The sequence below is a fragment of the Tupaia chinensis genome, unplaced genomic scaffold (assembly GCF_000334495.1).
Source record: "Tupaia chinensis unplaced genomic scaffold, TupChi_1.0 Scaffold000121_1, whole genome shotgun sequence".
In the NCBI taxonomy this organism is placed as follows: Eukaryota; Metazoa; Chordata; class Mammalia; order Scandentia; family Tupaiidae; genus Tupaia; species Tupaia belangeri.
Genome location: NW_006159588.1, coordinates 683648 through 706196, shown reverse-complemented (window position 1 = coordinate 706196; position 22549 = coordinate 683648). Strand labels below are relative to the sequence as shown.

The following is a 22549-nucleotide window of genomic DNA, read 5'->3' as shown; positions in this document are numbered from 1 at the left end:
CTATTTCTGTTAGCTTCATTATCAGACATTTCCATGATTTTCATTAAAGTGTCTGTGGATGAAGAGGAGTTATTCTCTTTCCTTGGAGGAGAGGTATTTTCTTGCTTTCACATATCTCTTGTGATCCTCTGGTGATTTCTAGTCATCTGCTAGATGGTGTGTTTCTTCCTAATTCTTGAAGTTCAATCTGAGCATTCAGGAGTGTGCAGAAGGAGGTGATCTGGAATCTCTTTGCCATTCTGTTTTTATTCCTTTGTGCAGCAGATGTAGTGGATATTGAGGAATATGTTGACACTAATAGTATTTGGATGTTTGGTTATGATTCCCTTAGATCCGTCTAGAAACACAGTGAATGGAGATTGCAGAACAAAGTGATGAGATAAAATAAAAAGAATAAGAAAACAGAGAAAAGAAATGAAAAAGAGTGAAAAAAAGAAAAAGCAACCAAAAATTATCTTTTTACAGAAAAACAAAAAATAAAAAACTGTATGGCGTGCTTCTCAGCAGCAATGGAGCCTTCTGAAGGTCTGCCCCTTGCCTCTCTTAGAGGGGAGGGGGAGATGGGATTATCAAGATAAAGGAGGATCTAACAGTCAAGAGAATACCTTAAAAAAAAAACTTTAAAGGAAAAATTACAAAAAATGAGAAGACCGAGAGAGAGACAGAGGCAGAGAGAGCGTTAGTGGCACTCCCTACCACTCAAGTCTAGGGAATGGAGGTTGAATTATCATTAGAATATATTCATTTCTCTTCTTTCCCTCAAGTGACTAGTTCTCAGCAGCAATGGAGTCTTCAAGTAGACACTTCTATGGATGTACCCCATTCTCATTTTAGGGGTGGTTTTGCTTCTGGGCCCTTTGAATGAGGAGTATGTGATATGGGAAGCTCTCCAGTGTTGTTTTTCATGGGTCAGTGAAAGGTTCTTTTCACGTTGTGAACGGAGGAATCTGCCACTAACCAAACCAGTGGCTACTGTTAATCAGGATTGTTAGTGGCAAGGAAGAGAAACTAACTGATTAGTCTCTACAGAAATTCAGTGCAAGGTTACTGGGAGCTTATAGAATCTCTAGATACCCTGAGTAACAAAGGTCAGAAAACAGGCAAGACCAAGGAAACTGCTCTGACGGAACTATGGGCAGTACTAGCCATAAGCTCAGTCCAGGAAAACCACAGCTGCCTTCCCTCGAGTGGTCAGCCTGCTTGGACTTGCCATCAGTGTGTGTGTACTGCTGCCTTCCCAGAGAGTGCTTCCTTCTGCTTGTATCTCTGCATCTCTGATCATAGATTCTAAATCCTGGCTAGATGTGAGCAATGGCCAGACTCCTGTTGATAGCTTTGCTGCCAAGGAATCTGAGGAAGGGAGAAACTGGTATTATTCAGTGTTTGTAATAGCAGGACAGCTCTGCCTCCCACTGAGACTCTAGGGGAGAAAGGGGTTCAGATGCTGGGCAACCAAACAAATGACAGATAGCCACTATGATTATTACATAGCTGTCAGTCAGTGTTATTAATCCCTGAGTCCAGTAATGAGCAGGTGATTATTTCCCTAAATGCTAGCAGCTGCTGGCATTGTTTTGCTCTAGGTTACTTAAGCACTTTCCGCAAAGGGGAATGTCAGAAGCTCCAAACTGTATGCCAATTAACTCCTGGGAATTCTTGTGTCATGTCTTCATCTGGTACAGCTGGGCTGATACAGGGGCTGCCTGCTTTATGGTGTAAACAGTTAAGAGTAGTGGTAAAGAGACCAGCAGGGGAATTAATGGTTAAGGTACCAGACTCCCGCATAGTGGACCATGGCTCGAGTCCTGGACCTGGGGACTTGAAAATCATACTTGGCATGTGCGTGTGTTCATGCCCCAAATCCCAGGAGGTGAATGGAGGAGAAGGGATTGCAGTGTGGCCATCCCTTCTATGGGGTGATTTCTTACTTTCCCTTTCACTGTCTGTTCTGCAAGAGCACATGCCCTAGAGCAAAAATGTAAAAAAAAAAAAAAAAGTGGATGAGCAGGGGTTGGGGGCAGGGCAGCCAGGACAGCAGTTTTAAGGGTCCCTTTCAAAGGGTCCAGGGTCCAGTAAGAGTTCCAAGAACATAGTGATTTCAACATCCAAATACATATGCTCTTTGACTTATAATGGGGCTATAGTCCAATAAACCCATTGTGTGATGAAAATGAGTTTAATACAAGTAATGCAACAAACATCATAGGTTAGCTTAGCTTAATTTAAAATATGCTCAGGACACTTACATTAGCCTGTTGTTGGGCAAAATCATATTTTAAAAACTCTGGCCATGTAGCATACTATATGAAGGGTCACTTGTTTCCCTCCTGGCAATGGCTGGCTGGGAGTTGCTGCTTGCTGCCCAGCATCAAATATCCCCAGCCTAAGATCAAAATTCTTAGGATGGTTTCTGTTGCATGCACTGTCAAGAAGTCAAAAAATCATGTCAGACCACAGTATGCTGGGGACCATCTGTAACCAGAAAGGCACTTGGACTTTTCTCTTTAGTTAGTGGAGCAAGTAAAGGAGATTGGCCCTGACTGTGGTAGGAATGTGCTTTTCACAGTCTTCTTGCCTGTGTCGAGGACTCTTCTTAGTCTTTTAAGTAATTGATCATAGCCAAAACTCCGTTCTTGACTGTGAGTGCTATTTCTGTCTTTAATTTTCACATCATCTACTTAGCACTCTAGCCACCGGCTTCCTGGCAGCTCCCAGACACCAAGGCTCTGGTAGCTTTTAGGCAAGTTTACACATCCCTGGAGGCAGTACCGCAAATGCCAGACAGCTATTTGTGCCAGGTGAATGCAGACCACTTCAGAGGGTCTAGACAGCAACTAAGGAAAATGCATTAGTCAAGGTTTTAATGCATATAATTTGTCAGCAAAGGTGTTTACTTGCTCCAAAAACACACTAAGAAGTGCATTAGGAAAGACCTTTTTAGCATTTTATATCCTTTAATACAATCCATCTTAAATTCTGAAGTGCTTAAAAATACAAAGTAAAACCCAAGTCATGAGAGCTCTGGGGGGCCTGGAATTTCATCTCTCCTGTGTGCTTCAGTGTGGGATCACACTCAGAGAAGCTGTGCCGTAGTGTCTGCTTCCTCACGCACAGCCAGCTGGAGGCCTTTGAGAGAGAGGACGGATCATTCAACCTGTTGCTTTCCACAAAGTAAATCCATTTTATTTATTTAAATTTTTTTCAGATCTTTTATTTTTAATAGAAACCTTTTTTTGAGGGTGGAGAGCATTATTGCCTCCTAGTGTCTCCCAGTAGGTGTGTGAGTAAATAGGTGGTCAGTAAAATAGGTGTCGAATTAGCGATTGGGACCATTTTGGAGACACCCAGCAAATTCTGCTTTGGAAGGATCAAGGAAGCCTACATATTAAACCTTTCAACATGTTTTCAGTAGCCCGTGCACCCTTAGCTTCATTCCTGTTTGAATGCTTTATACCCCAAATCATGCTGGCAAACTCAAGATGTGAGGCAGCTGGTGAACTGGCACATTTCTTTATCAAGGGAAGTAGGCGGTACTTCTATAAGCGCTTCTGTGTTTTACTATGGGCTGCTTTAATCCATTCAGAAGTAGCTGGGGGGAATAAATAGTGAATTATACAAAAAGTTATATTCAAATCAGAGTCTATTCACTTCCAGTAAGTGGCCTGGTAAAGGGTGAGAAGTCAGCTGCCTTGGCAAAGAATAATGCCTCTTGGTTGTGGAGGTGGGAGAATCACAGAACAATTTATCTTGTTATGCAGTTGGTTGGTTATTTTTCCTCTTTTGTTATGAATAAATAAAGAGTTCTTAAAGCAAGAATATTGAGAAAACTGGGGCCAGCAGGTGGTGTAGTGGTTGGGATTCTGGACTCCCACATGACTGACTGTGGTTTGAGTCCTAGACCTGGTGGCTTACTTTCTCTTTTCCTTTCTCTCTCTCTCTCTCTCTCTCTGGTGAGCACATGTGCCCTTCAGCAAATTAAAAAAATATATTATTATAAATAAAATTTAAAAATAAATTTTAAAAAGATTGGAAAAGTAAACTAGAGTGTCTTCCCTAGCTCTTGTGATCCTCTGGTGATTTCTAGTCATCTGCTAGATGGTGTGTTTCTTCCTAATTCTTGAAGTTTAATCTGAGCATTCAGGAGTGTGCAGAAGGAGGTGATCTGGAATCTCTTTGCCATTCTGTTTTTATTCCTTTGTGCAGCAGATGTAGTGGATATTGAGGAATATGTTGACACTAATAGTATTTGGATGTTTGGTTATGATTCCCTTAGATCCGTCTAGAAACACAGTGAATGGAGATTGCAGAACAAAGTGATGAGATAAAATAAAAAGAATAAGAAAACAGAGAAAAGAAATGAAAAAGAGTGAAAAAAAGAAAAAGCAACCAAAAATTATCTTTTTACAGAAAAACAAAAAATAAAAAACTGTATGGCGTGCTTCTCAGCAGCAATGGAGCCTTCTGAAGGTCTGCCCCTTGCCTCTCTTAGAGGGGAGGGGGAGATGGGATTATCAAGATAAAGGAGGATCTAACAGTCAAGAGAATACCTTAAAAAAAAAACTTTAAAGGAAAAATTACAAAAAATGAGAAGACCGAGAGAGAGACAGAGGCAGAGAGAGCGTTAGTGGCACTCCCTACCACTCAAGTCTAGGGAATGGAGGTTGAATTATCATTAGAATATATTCATTTCTCTTCTTTCCCTCAAGTGACTAGTTCTCAGCAGCAATGGAGTCTTCAAGTAGACACTTCTATGGATGTACCCCATTCTCATTTTAGGGGTGGTTTTGCTTCTGGGCCCTTTGAATGAGGAGTATGTGATATGGGAAGCTCTCCAGTGTTGTTTTTCATGGGTCAGTGAAAGGTTCTTTTCACGTTGTGAACGGAGGAATCTGCCACTAACCAAACCAGTGGCTACTGTTAATCAGGATTGTTAGTGGCAAGGAAGAGAAACTAACTGATTAGTCTCTACAGAAATTCAGTGCAAGGTTACTGGGAGCTTATAGAATCTCTAGATACCCTGAGTAACAAAGGTCAGAAAACAGGCAAGACCAAGGAAACTGCTCTGACGGAACTATGGGCAGTACTAGCCATAAGCTCAGTCCAGGAAAACCACAGCTGCCTTCCCTCGAGTGGTCAGCCTGCTTGGACTTGCCATCAGTGTGTGTGTACTGCTGCCTTCCCAGAGAGTGCTTCCTTCTGCTTGTATCTCTGCATCTCTGATCATAGATTCTAAATCCTGGCTAGATGTGAGCAATGGCCAGACTCCTGTTGATAGCTTTGCTGCCAAGGAATCTGAGGAAGGGAGAAACTGGTATTATTCAGTGTTTGTAATAGCAGGACAGCTCTGCCTCCCACTGAGACTCTAGGGGAGAAAGGGGTTCAGATGCTGGGCAACCAAACAAATGACAGATAGCCACTATGATTATTACATAGCTGTCAGTCAGTGTTATTAATCCCTGAGTCCAGTAATGAGCAGGTGATTATTTCCCTAAATGCTAGCAGCTGCTGGCATTGTTTTGCTCTAGGTTACTTAAGCACTTTCCGCAAAGGGGAATGTCAGAAGCTCCAAACTGTATGCCAATTAACTCCTGGGAATTCTTGTGTCATGTCTTCATCTGGTACAGCTGGGCTGATACAGGGGCTGCCTGCTTTATGGTGTAAACAGTTAAGAGTAGTGGTAAAGAGACCAGCAGGGGAATTAATGGTTAAGGTACCAGACTCCCGCATAGTGGACCATGGCTCGAGTCCTGGACCTGGGGACTTGAAAATCATACTTGGCATGTGCGTGTGTTCATGCCCCAAATCCCAGGAGGTGAATGGAGGAGAAGGGATTGCAGTGTGGCCATCCCTTCTATGGGGTGATTTCTTACTTTCCCTTTCACTGTCTGTTCTGCAAGAGCACATGCCCTAGAGCAAAAATGTAAAAAAAAAAAAAAAAGTGGATGAGCAGGGGTTGGGGGCAGGGCAGCCAGGACAGCAGTTTTAAGGGTCCCTTTCAAAGGGTCCAGGGTCCAGTAAGAGTTCCAAGAACATAGTGATTTCAACATCCAAATACATATGCTCTTTGACTTATAATGGGGCTATAGTCCAATAAACCCATTGTGTGATGAAAATGAGTTTAATACAAGTAATGCAACAAACATCATAGGTTAGCTTAGCTTAATTTAAAATATGCTCAGGACACTTACATTAGCCTGTTGTTGGGCAAAATCATATTTTAAAAACTCTGGCCATGTAGCATACTATATGAAGGGTCACTTGTTTCCCTCCTGGCAATGGCTGGCTGGGAGTTGCTGCTTGCTGCCCAGCATCAAATATCCCCAGCCTAAGATCAAAATTCTTAGGATGGTTTCTGTTGCATGCACTGTCAAGAAGTCAAAAAATCATGTCAGACCACAGTATGCTGGGGACCATCTGTAACCAGAAAGGCACTTGGACTTTTCTCTTTAGTTAGTGGAGCAAGTAAAGGAGATTGGCCCTGACTGTGGTAGGAATGTGCTTTTCACAGTCTTCTTGCCTGTGTCGAGGACTCTTCTTAGTCTTTTAAGTAATTGATCATAGCCAAAACTCCGTTCTTGACTGTGAGTGCTATTTCTGTCTTTAATTTTCACATCATCTACTTAGCACTCTAGCCACCGGCTTCCTGGCAGCTCCCAGACACCAAGGCTCTGGTAGCTTTTAGGCAAGTTTACACATCCCTGGAGGCAGTACCGCAAATGCCAGACAGCTATTTGTGCCAGGTGAATGCAGACCACTTCAGAGGGTCTAGACAGCAACTAAGGAAAATGCATTAGTCAAGGTTTTAATGCATATAATTTGTCAGCAAAGGTGTTTACTTGCTCCAAAAACACACTAAGAAGTGCATTAGGAAAGACCTTTTTAGCATTTTATATCCTTTAATACAATCCATCTTAAATTCTGAAGTGCTTAAAAATACAAAGTAAAACCCAAGTCATGAGAGCTCTGGGGGGCCTGGAATTTCATCTCTCCTGTGTGCTTCAGTGTGGGATCACACTCAGAGAAGCTGTGCCGTAGTGTCTGCTTCCTCACGCACAGCCAGCTGGAGGCCTTTGAGAGAGAGGACGGATCATTCAACCTGTTGCTTTCCACAAAGTAAATCCATTTTATTTATTTAAATTTTTTTCAGATCTTTTATTTTTAATAGAAACCTTTTTTTGAGGGTGGAGAGCATTATTGCCTCCTAGTGTCTCCCAGTAGGTGTGTGAGTAAATAGGTGGTCAGTAAAATAGGTGTCGAATTAGCGATTGGGACCATTTTGGAGACACCCAGCAAATTCTGCTTTGGAAGGATCAAGGAAGCCTACATATTAAACCTTTCAACATGTTTTCAGTAGCCCGTGCACCCTTAGCTTCATTCCTGTTTGAATGCTTTATACCCCAAATCATGCTGGCAAACTCAAGATGTGAGGCAGCTGGTGAACTGGCACATTTCTTTATCAAGGGAAGTAGGCGGTACTTCTATAAGCGCTTCTGTGTTTTACTATGGGCTGCTTTAATCCATTCAGAAGTAGCTGGGGGGAATAAATAGTGAATTATACAAAAAGTTATATTCAAATCAGAGTCTATTCACTTCCAGTAAGTGGCCTGGTAAAGGGTGAGAAGTCAGCTGCCTTGGCAAAGAATAATGCCTCTTGGTTGTGGAGGTGGGAGAATCACAGAACAATTTATCTTGTTATGCAGTTGGTTGGTTATTTTTCCTCTTTTGTTATGAATAAATAAAGAGTTCTTAAAGCAAGAATATTGAGAAAACTGGGGCCAGCAGGTGGTGTAGTGGTTGGGATTCTGGACTCCCACATGACTGACTGTGGTTTGAGTCCTAGACCTGGTGGCTTACTTTCTCTTTTCCTTTCTCTCTCTCTCTCTCTCTCTGGTGAGCACATGTGCCCTTCAGCAAATTAAAAAAATATATTATTATAAATAAAATTTAAAAATAAATTTTAAAAAGATTGGAAAAGTAAACTAGAGTGTCTTCCCTAGAATTTAACATGAAAGGTTATGAATTTGTTCTTTGTGACTGATAAAGCAAGGTTAGGTGAAGGGTGAGCTGGAAAGAGTTATATGAGGTCAGATAATTTTGATGCCAAATTAAGATTTGTTACGAGTAAAGGATTAGGGACTGGCAGGTGGCATGGTGGTTAAGGGCTGTGGACTCTCACATGGCTGACCATGGTTGGAGTCTCGGACCTGGCAGCTTGCTTTCTCATTTTCTGTCTCTGTCCCTCTCTGGTCAAATTAAAATAAAATTATACAAAATAATTCTTTACCAAAAAGAGGATAATATACCTTACTTAAAAAAAATGAGTAAAGGATTAATTAATGATGACTAAAACAGACATCTGTATCTCAGATATTTACTTTTCAAAAACTTTTTTTTTTTAAAAATTGCTTGTCACCTGGTAAAGTTTGTACATGTTTTTTATTAATAAAGCTATATTTTTATAGATTGCTCAGTGTATGTTATACTTGTCTAAGCCATGTTTCTATGGTCATTACTTCTTGCTGATTATATGGTATCTAAAATAGTAGGCCAGGATTTATTTGGGGGGTTATATTTAAAGGTCAATAAGCTTTTGTGGAAGGTTGAATTTATAAAATTAAGTACCTATGTTGTAAGAAAGTGGTGTCTTTTTTAAAATAGTAATTTTATTTATTAATTATTGTTATTTTAATTTTTGCAATAGGGCATGTGTATTCACTAGAGAGAGAGAGAGGGACAGAAAGTGAGAGAGTAAGCCACGAAGTTTGAGACTTGAACTGTGTTTGGACATGTGGAAGTGCAGTGCCTTAACCACCATGCCTATGGGTACCACCAGCCCCTGGTACGGGACTGAGCCCGGGGTCACTAAACTCTCTTGGCTTATAATTGTCCTTAGTATCTCATTTTTTACAATGCCCATAGACCACTGCTGGTCCCAGTAAGGGAATGTCTTCACCCTCCCTGGGAGGTGGTTCGGTGGTAGTAAGTAAGTGGGTAGTATAGGCCCCTATATTTGCTGAGACCTTAACTTGGCTCAGTTAGGTTTCAAGAAGGGCCTCAAAATAGCACTGCACATTCTGTCCAAGGAAGAGCAATAGGGAGAGACAAAGGAGTCAGGATTTGGGGATTAAAAATAACGCCTTTATTACTCAGAGAGCAGATAATGGAGAGTGTGGCTTATAGGTGTGGGTACACAGGTCTCCTAATAGACCTTGGAATTAGACAGGCTTTCCTAGTGCCTGGTGGTGCAGGAAACTGCAGGCCTCTGCGTGGAAGGTGCATGTTCGTCTCAAAAGAGATAGGGAAGGTATGGGACTTAGCCAGGGGTCACTAAACCCTCTTGGCTTATAATTGTCCTTAGTATCTCATTTTTTACAATGCCCATAGACCGAAAGAAATACCCAACAGTTCTCTCTGTTAAGTAAGATCCAAACAATTTACCAGATTAGTAAATGGGCATCTCACAAATGTACTGTTTTTTCCCTGAAAGTATTCCTGTGGTGCCCCAGGGTTCCATGGCACATAGTTTGGGGACTAAGATTTCTTGAAAGAGGCCAGAGGCAGTGAGGAATGCCAGAACAGTGCCTCAGAGGAGCTCCCTCCATATGGAAGGAAGCTTTAGCAGAGGGAAGATGTATATTCCACCTCCCCACCCCCTAAAATTACTAGGACTGGTTTCAGCCCAGAGTAATCCCAGGATGATGACTTCCTAACCTAGGAGATTGGGCCCACCATATATCCAGTAGAAACTTAGAAATCATGACTTTCAGGATTCTTAGTACCATGTAAATCTTGGGAAAGGAAACAGAAAGTGAGGTGATAGATAACCCATGAGCATACATAGAATATTTTTCTGCAGCCTGCCATTTCAATTCTGCATGCCCGCAGGCCGCATATTGTAAAGGCCAAGAATAAACTTACTTTCATTTGACTAAGTTAGATACAGACCGTCAGTTCTACAGAGGAGCCTCTGAGCACAGTTTATATTTTGATTGTTTTGCCTGTAGCTCTAAATGAAAGCATAGTCCACAGTTAGAAAAATGAGCAGCTGGGCCTTTCATGTACATTCCTAACTCAACAATAAAATGGCCACTCCTTTATAAGGCAGAATTTTTATTAATAATAAGAATACATGGTGCATTTCTAGTTGTAAACAATTAAATGTTTCCTGTGTGTTTCTCTCATTTAAATCACAGAGTGTGCCCAGTCTGCATTTATAGCTTGATTGGTCAAGTGTGCATTTCTATCATTCACATTTGCCTCATCAGTAAAATACCAGTATTAGCAAATCATGAATTGCTAAATGCGCCCCCCCCCAAATTACCAGAGTAGTCAAGTATATAATTCTTTTGTATTAATGTCATATTATGCCATACTAAATACATACACATTTAAGATTTGGCAAACCCTTAGACTGTGAAAATATTTTACTTTTTTACCTATACCCCTTTCCCTCTCTGCCTTAAAGGAAAGAGCACCTCTAGGATAATCTACCTGTAAAGTTGACTCTGAGTTAATGCCTTAGGTGGTGGTGTGAAACAGAAAACCTAAAGTGAGAAGACTCTGGTTATAGTGCCACCAGGATGACCTGTGGGAGAGGGTGGACTGGTGATTTAATGGTGGGATGCTAGCAGAAGTGTCCTGTTGGGGGAAGGTCCAGGGTCTTCAGAGGAGGTATGCTAAGCAGGATACAACCCACCCAGCTTCACCTGCCATGCAGTAGATGTCTGCTGTTCTTTCTCCTGCTGTTTGGGCAAGTCCTACCAGCTCCGATCTCTGTGCAAGCCCCCACCCCCATGCCCACCTGGGTGTCTTCAGCTCTCATTCTTGCACTCAGTTTCACTCCTCCAGAGATCGTGACAACATCAAGGAGCCTCCTAGGAGGCTCAGTTTCCTTGTTGGTAAGGTGGGGATAATTAATAATCCCTGCCTACATGATGGAGTGATTATAAGGATTAAATGAGATGTATGCTAAAGCATTTTGCTAACTTTAGAATCCTATATAAATGTCAGGTGCTATAAATCATTAGCTGGTCTATTTCTCAGCAAAAGCAGTTTCTATGCATATTTTAGTTACCCCTTGAAAAATTCTTCATCAAATAGCAAATGTAAATGCTGCTGTTATTTCCTGCTTGGATTATGGTAGTTCCTTTGCAACTTTATGATGTAGGCTGAATCTTTAAGTACTCCTTTGGCTCATATCTCTTCCCCTGAACACCCATGCGAGATCATAATCCATAAAACACAGAGGCAATAACTCCTTTTAATTGCCAGGAGTTCATCATTTGCTAAGTTCTAAATGCAGTCACTTAGGCACTCGCCTTGAAAAGCCTGTCTCTTGTTTATTCCGCAGAGTCGAGACTGTGTGAAGCTGGGTCCTCCTGCCGAAGGAGAAGTTGTCCAAGTCAAGTGGCCTGATGGCATACTCTACGGGGCAAAATATCTTGGGTCGAATATTGCTCACATGTACCAGGTGGGTGCTGCTTTATGATATTTTCTGACAAGGGCCTGCAAAGTCAGAAGGAGATAGTATATCAAGTGTGCTGCTGAGCAATAGGCCGCATGACCTCAGAGTGCCTCTTACGTTATGAAGATTCTCAATAGCTAATGACCTCTGAATGAAACTCTGGAGTTTTATTATCAAGTTGGACAAGGAAACCTGACAGCATTTGATGAATGGTTTAATTATTAAAAAGATAGTTACACCAAAAAGATAAGCACTTGATAGTAGACTGTTTTCCTGCCTCTATGTTTTATGGGGAGAGACTAATTGACTGGTTCATCTCACCTTAACCCAAAACAGTGATGGCTATTCATCAGCCAGCAGCCCCCAAATTGGTGGCCTTTGCCTGGGAGAAAAAATCCTACTGGGTGTCTCAGCAAAGCAAAACCAATGCAGCCTTGACATAGATGTGGTTAGTTATGTCACAGTGAGCTCCCATTTTAAAGGAGTGCTTGTTTAATGAAAAGTACAACTGTCAGTTGGATATTTCTGTTCACTAGGGAATACTACATAGTACTGAAGTCTACGTATATAATTTTAAAAAATGAAATTTTGTGTTCTTACCAGAAATGAGAACGAGTTAAGCTCTAGTAAGGGAAACAACCTGGATGACACAAGTGCATTTATCTTCCTTCAGAAATTCTGCAAGAAGCATTTTCAGTAACACTGTGGGAGAAATCAACATTCTCAGACTAAACAGTATAGAAAAAAAAAAAAACCAGGAAGATTGAAATAAAAGTAGAAAATAGCAAGAAGGTTCAGGCCTGTTAAGTTGAAAACAGCTTGGGGATGATAAGACTGCCAGTTTCGCAGAGAAATTGTTCAGAGACTGATAAGGGGCAAGGGCTTAAATGGAAGAGTGCATTATAAGACACTGCATCAGAAACTGGAGCACAACGTAATTAAAGGTGTTCAAAGAAGTTTGAAAAACTTAGGAAAGAACATTTTGCATGGTCTAGAAAAACCCCAGGAAAGTGTGGAGGAGGGGAGAGTCTAAACATTTACCTTGAGCATGTGTGTGTGAAGGCCATCTCCCCTTTGCACACGCTGTGGGTGACTGTTATGTGGCAGGTTCAGGTTATATACAACGGGGTAGGTGCTCAAGCTTCTTTGCATCAGGATGTTGAGAATTAGGCAGAAATCACAAGACAGACTGATAATACTGAGTCTCCTGGAAAAGAAGTATTGCTACATCTTCCAAATAAAATAATTACAATTAAATAAACAATAAACCCCAATGTCAAGTTTCTTACATGTAGCAAAGCTGTTTGCTACATGAGAAGTAGCATGGAATGAGGACATGTTGAAATTCAGACTAATTAGTAATCAGTGTGTTAACTTCAGTTGAATTTATGATGGCCTATCAACGTAAAACTATGGGCATATTTATAGACTCAAAGAAGTTAAGGCTTATATTAAAATTGTCTCTCAAGTACAAGTAGTTTAAAATGACTCATTAAACCAAGTGGCCTTTTGAGATCCTTCTGTGTTTTGTGTCTAATTATTGAACTTCACCATTGAATAAGCAGACATTTACAAAAAAGCTGTAACTTAAAAACCTTCTGCCCTGTGCTAAATATCCTAAGTATATATAATATTTGACCCTTGTAGCAGACCTTTAAAAAAAGTAGGTATTATTGACTTATATTTTACAAATTAGGAGGAAAAGATTTAATGAACAAATTTGAAATAATTTTTAATAAAAAGAACAAATGTTTAATAATTTGTTCAAGAACATAAGGAGAAGGATCAGAATTTACTTTAATCTTTGTTCCAACTACAGTTAACAACCATACCTACTTGCTGGGACTGTCCCTGGTTTTAGTACTGAAAATTTTGTATCCCAGGAGACCTAGGCAAATCAAGATGTTGGTCTCTCTAATGCTAGTGTGCTATACTCCTTCTTTTATATTATCTTTTAGAATTTTCAAATGATCTAAAACTAAAGAAAATAAGCACAGGTTAGTTCTAGCTGCTCTAGCAAATTGTATAAATGAGTTGCTACCTTGGTCTAATTAGATATTAAGGAAACTATTCTGTTTAACAAGACTGAGAAGGAAACCTTTCCCATCCGCAGCCTTCTAGGCGGGGCTAGCAATAGTGCTCCTATGACTCCTCCTAATTCCACCCCAAAACTTAGTAAAATATTATCAATACTTGGATAAGACGTTTAATTATATATTTTATCTTTCTTTTAACTTGCTTTTCAAACAGTTTTTTAAAAATTTTTTTGACTAGAAGTATAAGAATATTTCCATTTCTTAAAAGTAAAACATTCAGACAAACAGAAAAGTCAAAGACTTAAATATCCTAAGTAGCTCAGAATTAGAGCATATTTGTGTTATTTTATGATTGTATCCTTATTATCTCATAGAAGAGTTTATGTTGGCTTAAGCCAGAACCCAGAAGCTATAGATTTCTGTTAGCCAGTGTCATTGACCTTTTCTCCTCCTAAAATGTTGAAAAATTGATTTTTCAAATTATTTGCTGTCATTTGGTTAACATGATTTTTTTTTTTTTTAAGTATAGCAAAATGGGGAGTTTATTGAAGGAGAGGGAAGGAAAAACAGAGCTCCCAAGAGGAAGGAAGGGGAACATGAGAAAATTTTAAACTACAGTGCATTTTTACACATTAAAGAGTTGCTTTTGTTTTCGTTTTCTTGTTTGTTTGTTTTGTTTTTTAAGGTTTTTGTCGTAGGGTGTGTGCGCTTGTCAGAGAGAGAGAGGAAAAGTGAAACATCACCCTCTAATGGAAATGGCCAGGCCACAATTTCTTTTTCACCATTCTACTCCTGCCACCTTGGGCACACATGCACACATGCCCAGCATGATTTCCAAGCTACCGGTTCTGAGACTCGAATCATGGTGAGTCATGTGAGAGTCCAGTACCTTAACTGCTGTGCCACCTGCTGGCCCCAGAGAGCTTTACATTTTATGAAGTTGAGAAACCAAGATTTCCCTTGCTTCTTTAACTGAATTTTAAAAAGTGAGCTTTGAAGGTTAAAACGTCGTAAAAAGGTGAGAAATTATTTTATCTAGAAGGATTATTATAAAAGAGTAAATACCTCATTTTGTTTTTCACAACAGGAACAGTGCTATCTGTTCCGGTGCTGGAGTATCTTAAAGAAATGGTTCTAGGGGTACCAGTAGGTGGTGTAGTGGTTAAGGCACTGGACTTCCACATGGCCAACCATGGTTTGAGTCCCAGACCTGGGACTTGAAAATCATGCTGGGTGCATGAGCATGTGTATTCACGATCCCAAGAGGAGAATGGAAGAGAACGGATTGCAGCTTGACCATCCCTCCTGCGAGTGATTACTTACTTTCTTTTTCACTGCCTGCCTCTCTCTATTGAGCTTGTGCATAATGTAGTAAAAACCTTTAAAAAGAAAGAGAGAGAAAAATGGTGCTGGACTAGCAGGTTGTATGAGGGTTAAGGTGCTGGAGTCCACAGGACTGACTGTGCTGTTTGGGACCCAAACCCTGCACCTTAAAAATCACACCATGTGCATGTTCACTTAGATCCTAAGAGGAGACTAGAAGAAAAGGGATTGTAGCATGACCATTCCTCCGCCGGGGGAGTGATTTTGTACTTTCTCTCTCTCTTTCTATTTCTTCCAAGTGCCTGTGCCCTATAGTGAAAAACTAATTTAAAAAAAAGAAAAGAAATAGCGCTAACTGGCCCAGCCTGTCTTAATGTTAAATTTGCTACAATCTCATTCTGAGAAATCATTGTGTCAGCAGCTGCTTTTCTTTTTGTATTGGAGTGATAGTTTTCATATCACGTACTCCAAGACACTCATTGTGAAGAATTGTAGGCCTGTTTTTAGATGTATTTTGTTCTTTAATAAGGAAAAGAATTTTTTCTTTTTTGGGTGCTGGCTGGTTTCCTTGTTTGTTCTGTTCGAGTTCTATCATTTTTAGTTAGGTGGAGCCTGTGAAAAATGATCCACACTTGTTTTTTTTTTTTTAATATATATCACCGTGCCTTATTTCTCATTAGGTTGAATTCGAAGATGGATCCCAGATAGCAATGAAGAGAGAAGACATCTACACCTTAGATGAAGAGTTACCCAAGAGGGTGAAAGCCCGATATGTAAGTGCTGGCATGTGCCACTTGGGGTGCCAGGTGCATTCCTTGCCTTCTCCCTGTGCTTCCCAAATCAGTGGGGAATATGCTTGTGCCTTTGGATTAATTTTGAAGAAAGCCAGTGCAACTTTCCCTGTGGTGAAACCTACTGAGTGCAAACCTCAAGTTTGGCCCCCAAATAGAGAAATTAATGCACACACCTTATTTCTCTTCTAATGAGGTCAAATGGCATTTCTTTGTGTTAACATTTATTCACGTACAAAAAATAGTTATTGAATATGTGCTCTGTGCAAAGCACTGAAAGCATAGAAAGATGTGGGCAAGGTTTTTTGCAATCTTGTTAGTAGATGCAACATTGTAAGTTAGAATTGAGTAGTAGATTAAAGGGGAATCACCGCAAGTGAATGCGTAGTTCCTCTTGCCTTCTGTTATTAACTTCTGTGTCAGCAGATTCCCTAGTGTTTGTTTAAGTTCACAATAGAAAGGATGATACTAATTTTGGGAATACAGAGCAGCTTTTAAAAAAAGAAAATATTAATTTTAATCTCCGTATATACCTTTAAAAGTTAAATACACATGCACAAATAATATTTGTGAATTTATAATTCACAAATATTTAGATTTCATATTTTATGGTACAAAATATATTTAGTAGATCCTGGAAGGAGGTTAGTTTTACTCATTTAGAATTACATCTAGTGCATCCATGAAATAATTTCTGAAAAGGGAAATTGGAATGAATGGGATATTTTTTCTGACTAAAATGAATTTTTTCTGAATAAATGTCAGACTCAGTTTTCAGTGCATGCTTATAATATCCTTTTTGAAGTGTATTATAGATTGTCTACTGTTTATATAGTAGGTTACTTTAAATGGTCAGTTATATGTTCAGCTTTTTTTTTGAGAGATTTTTGCTATAGGGCACGTGCACTCGCCAGAAAGACAGAGAGAGAGAGACAGAGAGACAGAAAGTGAGAAATCACCCCCCGGGGGAATGGCCATGCTGCAATCCTTTCTCCTCCATTCTCCTCTTGGGATCTTGGGCACGCACGCACACATGCTCAGCGTGAGTTTAAGCCACCAGGTCCAGTACTTGAACTGTGGTCGACCATATGGGAGTCCAGCGACATAGCCAATATGCCAACTGCTGGTCCCCAGCTCCTCTCTTATTAGGTGGGACCTGCAAAGAGGGTGACTGTGTCAGGTGTGAACTCACTTTCTTCAGAGCAGAAGAGCCATGAAAAGAATGATAGTAGTTTCTGCTACGTACAGAGTAAGAAATGTAGTATTGGCACGAGCAGATGGTGTAATGATTACGTCACTGAACTCTCCTGCGTAGTTGATCACAATTCCAGTCTCAAACCCTCATCTTAAAACTCAGGCTGGGCACGTGTGTGTGTGCCTAAAATCCTGAGAGGAAAATAGAAGAGAGGGATTGCAGTGTGGCCATCCTCCCTGGTGGGAGCGATTTCTCACTTTCTTTCTGTGTCTCTGGCGAGTGCATGCGCCCTATAGCAAAAATCTCTCTCTTTAAAAGAAAAAGAGAGAGAGAGGAAAAAAGAAATATGGCATGTGGGAGAAGCCATACACCTGCAGATAAACCTCCTGAAGAGAAAATTATATATTCTTATTGTGAAGATATCAGCTGAGTTTTAACAAAGAGCCATAAAACCTAAGTAACTTGTCCATGTTCTAAGATCTTAAAAATGTTCCTTTTCAAGATATTAGAGGTGGGCACTTATCATTTTATATTGCTATCTTCATAAATTCTCCCTTGAGAAGCCATACACCTGCAGATAAACCTCCTGAAGAGAAAATTATATATTCTTATTGTGAAGATATCAGCTGAGTTTTAACAAAGAGCCATAAAACCTAAGTAACTTGTCCATGTTCTAAGATCTTAAAAATGTTCCTTTTCAAGATATTAGAGGTGGGCACTTATCATTTTATATTGTTATCTTCATAAATTCTCCCTTCTCCTCTCCCTTCTCTTTCTTTTCCTTTTTTCAAGTACCTAGAGATTTAGAGGACAGGGAATGGAATAGGGAGCCTTCCGGAAATCTCTTAGGTCTTTGGTTTCTAATCCATGTATAGCTAAGCATCCTACCAACTGAGTCTTGTAGATTTCAAATACTGTATCTTAATCGCATTCAAAGAAAGCCCTTTGCTTTCTATTCTGATCACACTCTTTGTTGTGCAATAGATTTGGTTCTGATACTAGGAAGCCTTCCCATGTGTCTTTATCTGAAAGTAGCCCCTGAGTTTTCTGAAGTCTGTTTCCCTGAGTAAACACGACATTCAACTTTTTTTTTCTTAATTCCCAGAGAAAGTTTTTTTTTTTTTTTTTTTTGGAGAGATTTTCACTGTAGGGCGCATGCGCTTGCCAGACAGAGAGAGACATAGAGACAGAAAGCGAGAAATCACCCCCCAGGGGGGATGGTCACGCCGCAATCCCTTCTCCTCCATTCTCCTCTCGGGATCTTGGGCACGCACGCACACGCGCCCGGCGTGAGTTTTAAGCCACCGGGTCCGGGACACGAACCGCGGTCGACTACGTGGGAGTCCAGCGACATAGCCATTACGCTAACTGCTGGTTCCCGAGAAAGTTTTTTTTTTTAATCTTAAAAAAAGTAAAGACAAATAGGTCACATACATGGGCTCTGAGTGCTAGCTCTTATGCCAAACAGGCGACTTTGGTAGATAATATCTTTCAAGAACAAACGCTCCTAGTCACTAAATCCAGTTTGCCACCTCAGTTGTTGAATTCAAGCTTAAGTGCTTTAGGCTAACCTTCTCTCCCTTCAGGTTGGTACGTAACCCTCTGTCCCTTGGTTAGTCGGACCATGACTGCTGATTTTTTTTTTTTCTAGTTGATGAAACAAATGTAATTGGAAAATGCATTGATGGAGGATATTTTATGGTTTGAGAATTGTTTGTTTGTCTTTTAAGGAGGTAAGTTAGCAGCTCTCATCAGGAAGCCTTCATGTTTTTAATGACTCCGGCTCACACGGACACATGCTGACTGGGGGAGAAATTTTTCAAAAGAGTCAGCAGTCCACCTCAGTGATTGTGCCGGGTTCTTTCCACTCACTTCAGAGATGGCCCCATTACCTTTTATTGTCTCTCAGAATAACCATAGCAACAGTGCATAATTAGCTAGAGCGCCTGGTAAATTGGTTTTATTATTGTATTTGAGAGACCGACTTTTGCTGTTCCCGCACAGTGGCAACACTTTCATAGATGTTTTATTTTCTCCTTTGATAACTTCAGTACTTATAAAAGTGAAAGATTACTCAGAGGAAGTATTTGCCAAGAATGAATGAAGGAAAGTGTTTTCTCCTAACAGCACAAGGCACCCGACCAGCCCACAGTCTCTCAGTTTCCTTCCTGAGTGAAGCCTGGTGGTGTGGTGGAGCCATGAAGGGAGCCTGGTACCCGGGACAGCCATCTCATGAATGGGCAGGGAATATGTGTAGCTTTGCTCCATTTTTAGTTTTTAGGCTTCTTTATAGCTCTTCCGTTTATTTTCTCCACAATGGACCATGAGTTTTTAAGTCTTTTTTTTTTTTTTGGAGAGGTTTTTTTGCTATAGGTTGTGTGCGCTCGCCAGACAGACAGAGAGAGACAGACAGAAAGTGAGAAATCACCCCCCAGGGAGGATGGCCACACCACAATCCCTTCTCCTCCTGCTCTCGGGATCTTGGGCACACATGCACACGCGCTCAGCATGAGTTTAAGCCACCAGGTCCAGAACTCGAACCATGGTCGACTATGTGGGAGTCCAGCAACATAGCCATTATGCTAACTGCTGGTCCCAAGTTTTTAAGTCTTAAAAGCTGAACTCTTCCTCTGTCTTCAACTAGGGAAAGGTGGGCTCTGTGAAGGGTGAAATGCACTGTGTGTTGGTATCATCAGAAGTCATCTATCTCAGTGAAAATCAGCTGGAGTTTTTAAATCTTTTTTTTTTTTTTTTGGAGAGGTTTTTTTGCTATAGGTTGTGTGCGCTCGCCAGACAGACAGAGAGAGACAGACAGAAAGTGAGAAATCACCCCCCAGGGAGGATGGCCACACCACAATCCCTTCTCCTCCTGCTCTCGGGATCTTGGGCACACATGCACACGCGCTCAGCATGAGTTTAAGCCACCAGGTCCAGAACTCGAACCATGGTCGACTATGTGGGAGTCCAGCAACATAGCCATTATGCTAACTGCTGGTCCCAAGTTTTTAAGTCTTAAAAGCTGAACTCTTCCTCTGTCTTCAACTAGGGAAAGGTGGGCTCTGTGAAGGGTGAAATGCACTGTGTGTTGGTATCATCAGAAGTCATCTATCTCAGTGAAAATCAGCTGGAGATGCTTTTTAGAAGGCAAAGTAGCAAGAAATTAGGAAGCAAAAATAGTGCTTAATTGTATACTTCAGGCTCTACCTGAGTATCACAGAGAAAAACACCCACTTGCCTTCACATAGCCAGCAGTTACACTGAGTGAGTGCTGTGAATATTTCTTGGTCTTCAAAACATAAAAAGTTAGGTACATGGTCTCTAATATCCTCACTATCATGAGATTCCCCCACTGGGGAGAAATTTACCTGCCCCTTATCTTTGCCACTCCTCATTCTGCACTGATGTGCATAGGGTTACAAGGACCCCCAAAAAGGGCCCTCACCTTTGCCTGTGGCAGGGAAGAGCTTTCATATCATCATGGAAAGGAAATAGTGTGCACAGGCACACAGAGAAGCATGAGGCCCTGTGAGTGTGATCCGACCAGAGTATGGGCCAGATTAGGCTGGGTTACATCAGTCCAGCCCAGGAGTGTGTCATGTTGAATGCAGTAAAGTGACTGAAGGACTATAAACAGGGCATGTAGTTATAAATAGACATTTTAGTCATAAGAGAGTTTTTTTGGCATCTTTCTTCTAGCAGTTCTGTGGGAAACAGAGTGGGGCTGCCACATTTGTTGCTGTGGTTTGGCAGAGGAAGCATGAGGCCTGCACCATGGAGTATGTAGTGACAGGGAAGAAAATGGAGGGCTTCCAGGTTCATCTAGGTGAGAACTGGACAGGACAGGGAGGAGGGGAAGTCTAAGTGTCTTAGGTCTCTGACTGGATGGGTGGGGCCGGTGGTACCATTTGTAGAATATGGGAAGGATGGTGACAGAGAAGGCAGGCTTTGAGTTCAGTTTAGGATGGGCCTATTTGAAGTGCTTGAGACAAACACTGAGACACCCCTTGGGCAGGCGTCATGCAGGCTTAAGCACTAGAGATCTGGACTGGAGCCAGAGATGTGAGCATTCTTGTGTAGATGCTTGAAGAGATGAGTATAAGAGCCAAGGCCCAAGGAGCACATGTGGAGACGATAAGGCCCAATTCAAAACGCTGGGGACATTAGAAGTGAGTAGATAGTGAAGAAAGAGAACCCTTGAGACATCACAGATGACCAGCTGGAGAAAGAATAGGAGTGGCAGAAAGGAGGGCTTACCGAGAGACTAGAGAAGAGAACTTCAGATAGTAGTTAGGTAGCAGAATAGTCAAGTTCAAGACTGAAAAATGTTATGGGATTTAGCCAGTAGGATTTTAGCAAGAACAGTTTCAATAAAGTGGTAGAGTCAGAGGTCAACAGGGATAAAGGTGAATTGGAGATGACTGTTGATAAATTTGTCAAAAACCTGGCTGGGCAGGAGCCAGAGGGAACATGAACAGTGAGAGAGATTTAAATGGAGAAGACTGGGTTGTCCCCATAGGCTGCTGGTAATGGAGCCAGATCTCACATGACTGACCTTGATTCAAATCATGGTCCTGGAGGCTTGAGGAACATGTTGGGCACATGTGCTTGTGTGCCCCCAATCCTGATATGATGGAGAAATGGAGAAGAGATTACAACATGACCATGCTCCATTGAGGGGTGCTCGCGCGTGCTCTCTCTCTCTCTCTCTCTCTCTCTCTCTCTCTCTCTCATTCTCACAAGCACATGTGTCCTCTGGCAATTAAAAAAATAAATAAAAGAAGACTTTAAGCCTGCTTTTGTTTCGGGACTGTCCCTTGGGGTAGGAGGTCAGTTGGGGATAGGTTGGAAATCCTGGAGAAAGTGAAGCTAAACAGAGCCACCTCTGCCTACTAGACTGAAGCAGTGGGGAGAGGAAAGGGAACACGAAAAGCTAGGAGTGAAACTCTTACGCTGTGAGCTAGTGATCCTGGCTTCTGCATCCTACCCCAGCTAGCTGATTCACATCTTTATCCAGTCTTGTAGTGACCAAATTTCATGCCCTTCCGTGATGTAACACCAGCTGCTTTTAGTCCACAGCCTCTGACATGCGATTTGAAGACACATTTTATGGAGCAGACATAATCCAAGGGGAGAGAAAGAGACAACGAGTGCTGAGCTCCAGGTTTAAGAACGAGTACGTGGATGACCCTGTGTACCGCACTTTTTTGAAGAGCTCTTTCCAGAAGAAATGTCAGAAGAGACAATAGTCTACGTACACAATTGCAGGCAGCAGAACAGCTTGGACTCGAAGAAGGATGAAGGGATGGCCTTGGGGCTGTGCCATGCGTTTTGCTGGGTAGGTGGATGGGGTATGTCTCCAACAGTGGTAAATCAGGCTTCCGGAGTTTGGTTGCCAAAACCACAAAATACACATAGTATTAATTGGATACAACTATTTGAAGTCATCTCCTAGTCTTGCTTTTACTTGTGAACTCTTATCTTCTATGATCCCAAAGAGTTTTTCCTAAGCAAAAGGAAATAATAGTGAATCAATCACTAGAACAAGCCACTGCCAAGGAGGAGGCAAGTCCCCATGGGAGGCTTGGGCCCCTCATCAGCAAACACATGGAGACTTCTCCCACAACTCCAGTAGGTGGGAGCCTTGTTCCCCCAGTGAGAAGGTGATAATTTATATATTTTCAACAGTCAGGGAAGGACTCTCACTTATTTGTTTTAAAAGGCAGTTTTTATAAAACATTTT

At 41.3% G+C, this 22549-nt stretch overlaps 1 protein-coding gene across 3 annotated transcripts in view; it reads left to right on the top strand.

The window, feature by feature from the left end:
• The window catches only part of KDM4C (lysine demethylase 4C), a 452171-nt gene extending 429860 nt beyond the window's left edge, over positions 1-22311 (top strand). For 2 of the 3 annotated variants that reach the window (XM_014586260.2, XM_027770291.1), the window contains exons 19-21: positions 11351-11470; positions 15504-15596; positions 21879-22311. In XM_014586260.2, coding sequence (XP_014441746.1) covers positions 11351-11470; positions 15504-15596; positions 21879-22055 — 390 coding nt within the window. In that variant the 3' untranslated portion in view covers positions 22056-22311. The remainder of the gene's footprint in view (positions 1-11350; positions 11471-15503; positions 15597-21878) is intronic. The other variant, XM_006144466.3, reaches the window with a different exon arrangement.
• Positions 22312-22549: the final 238 nt, after the last annotated feature.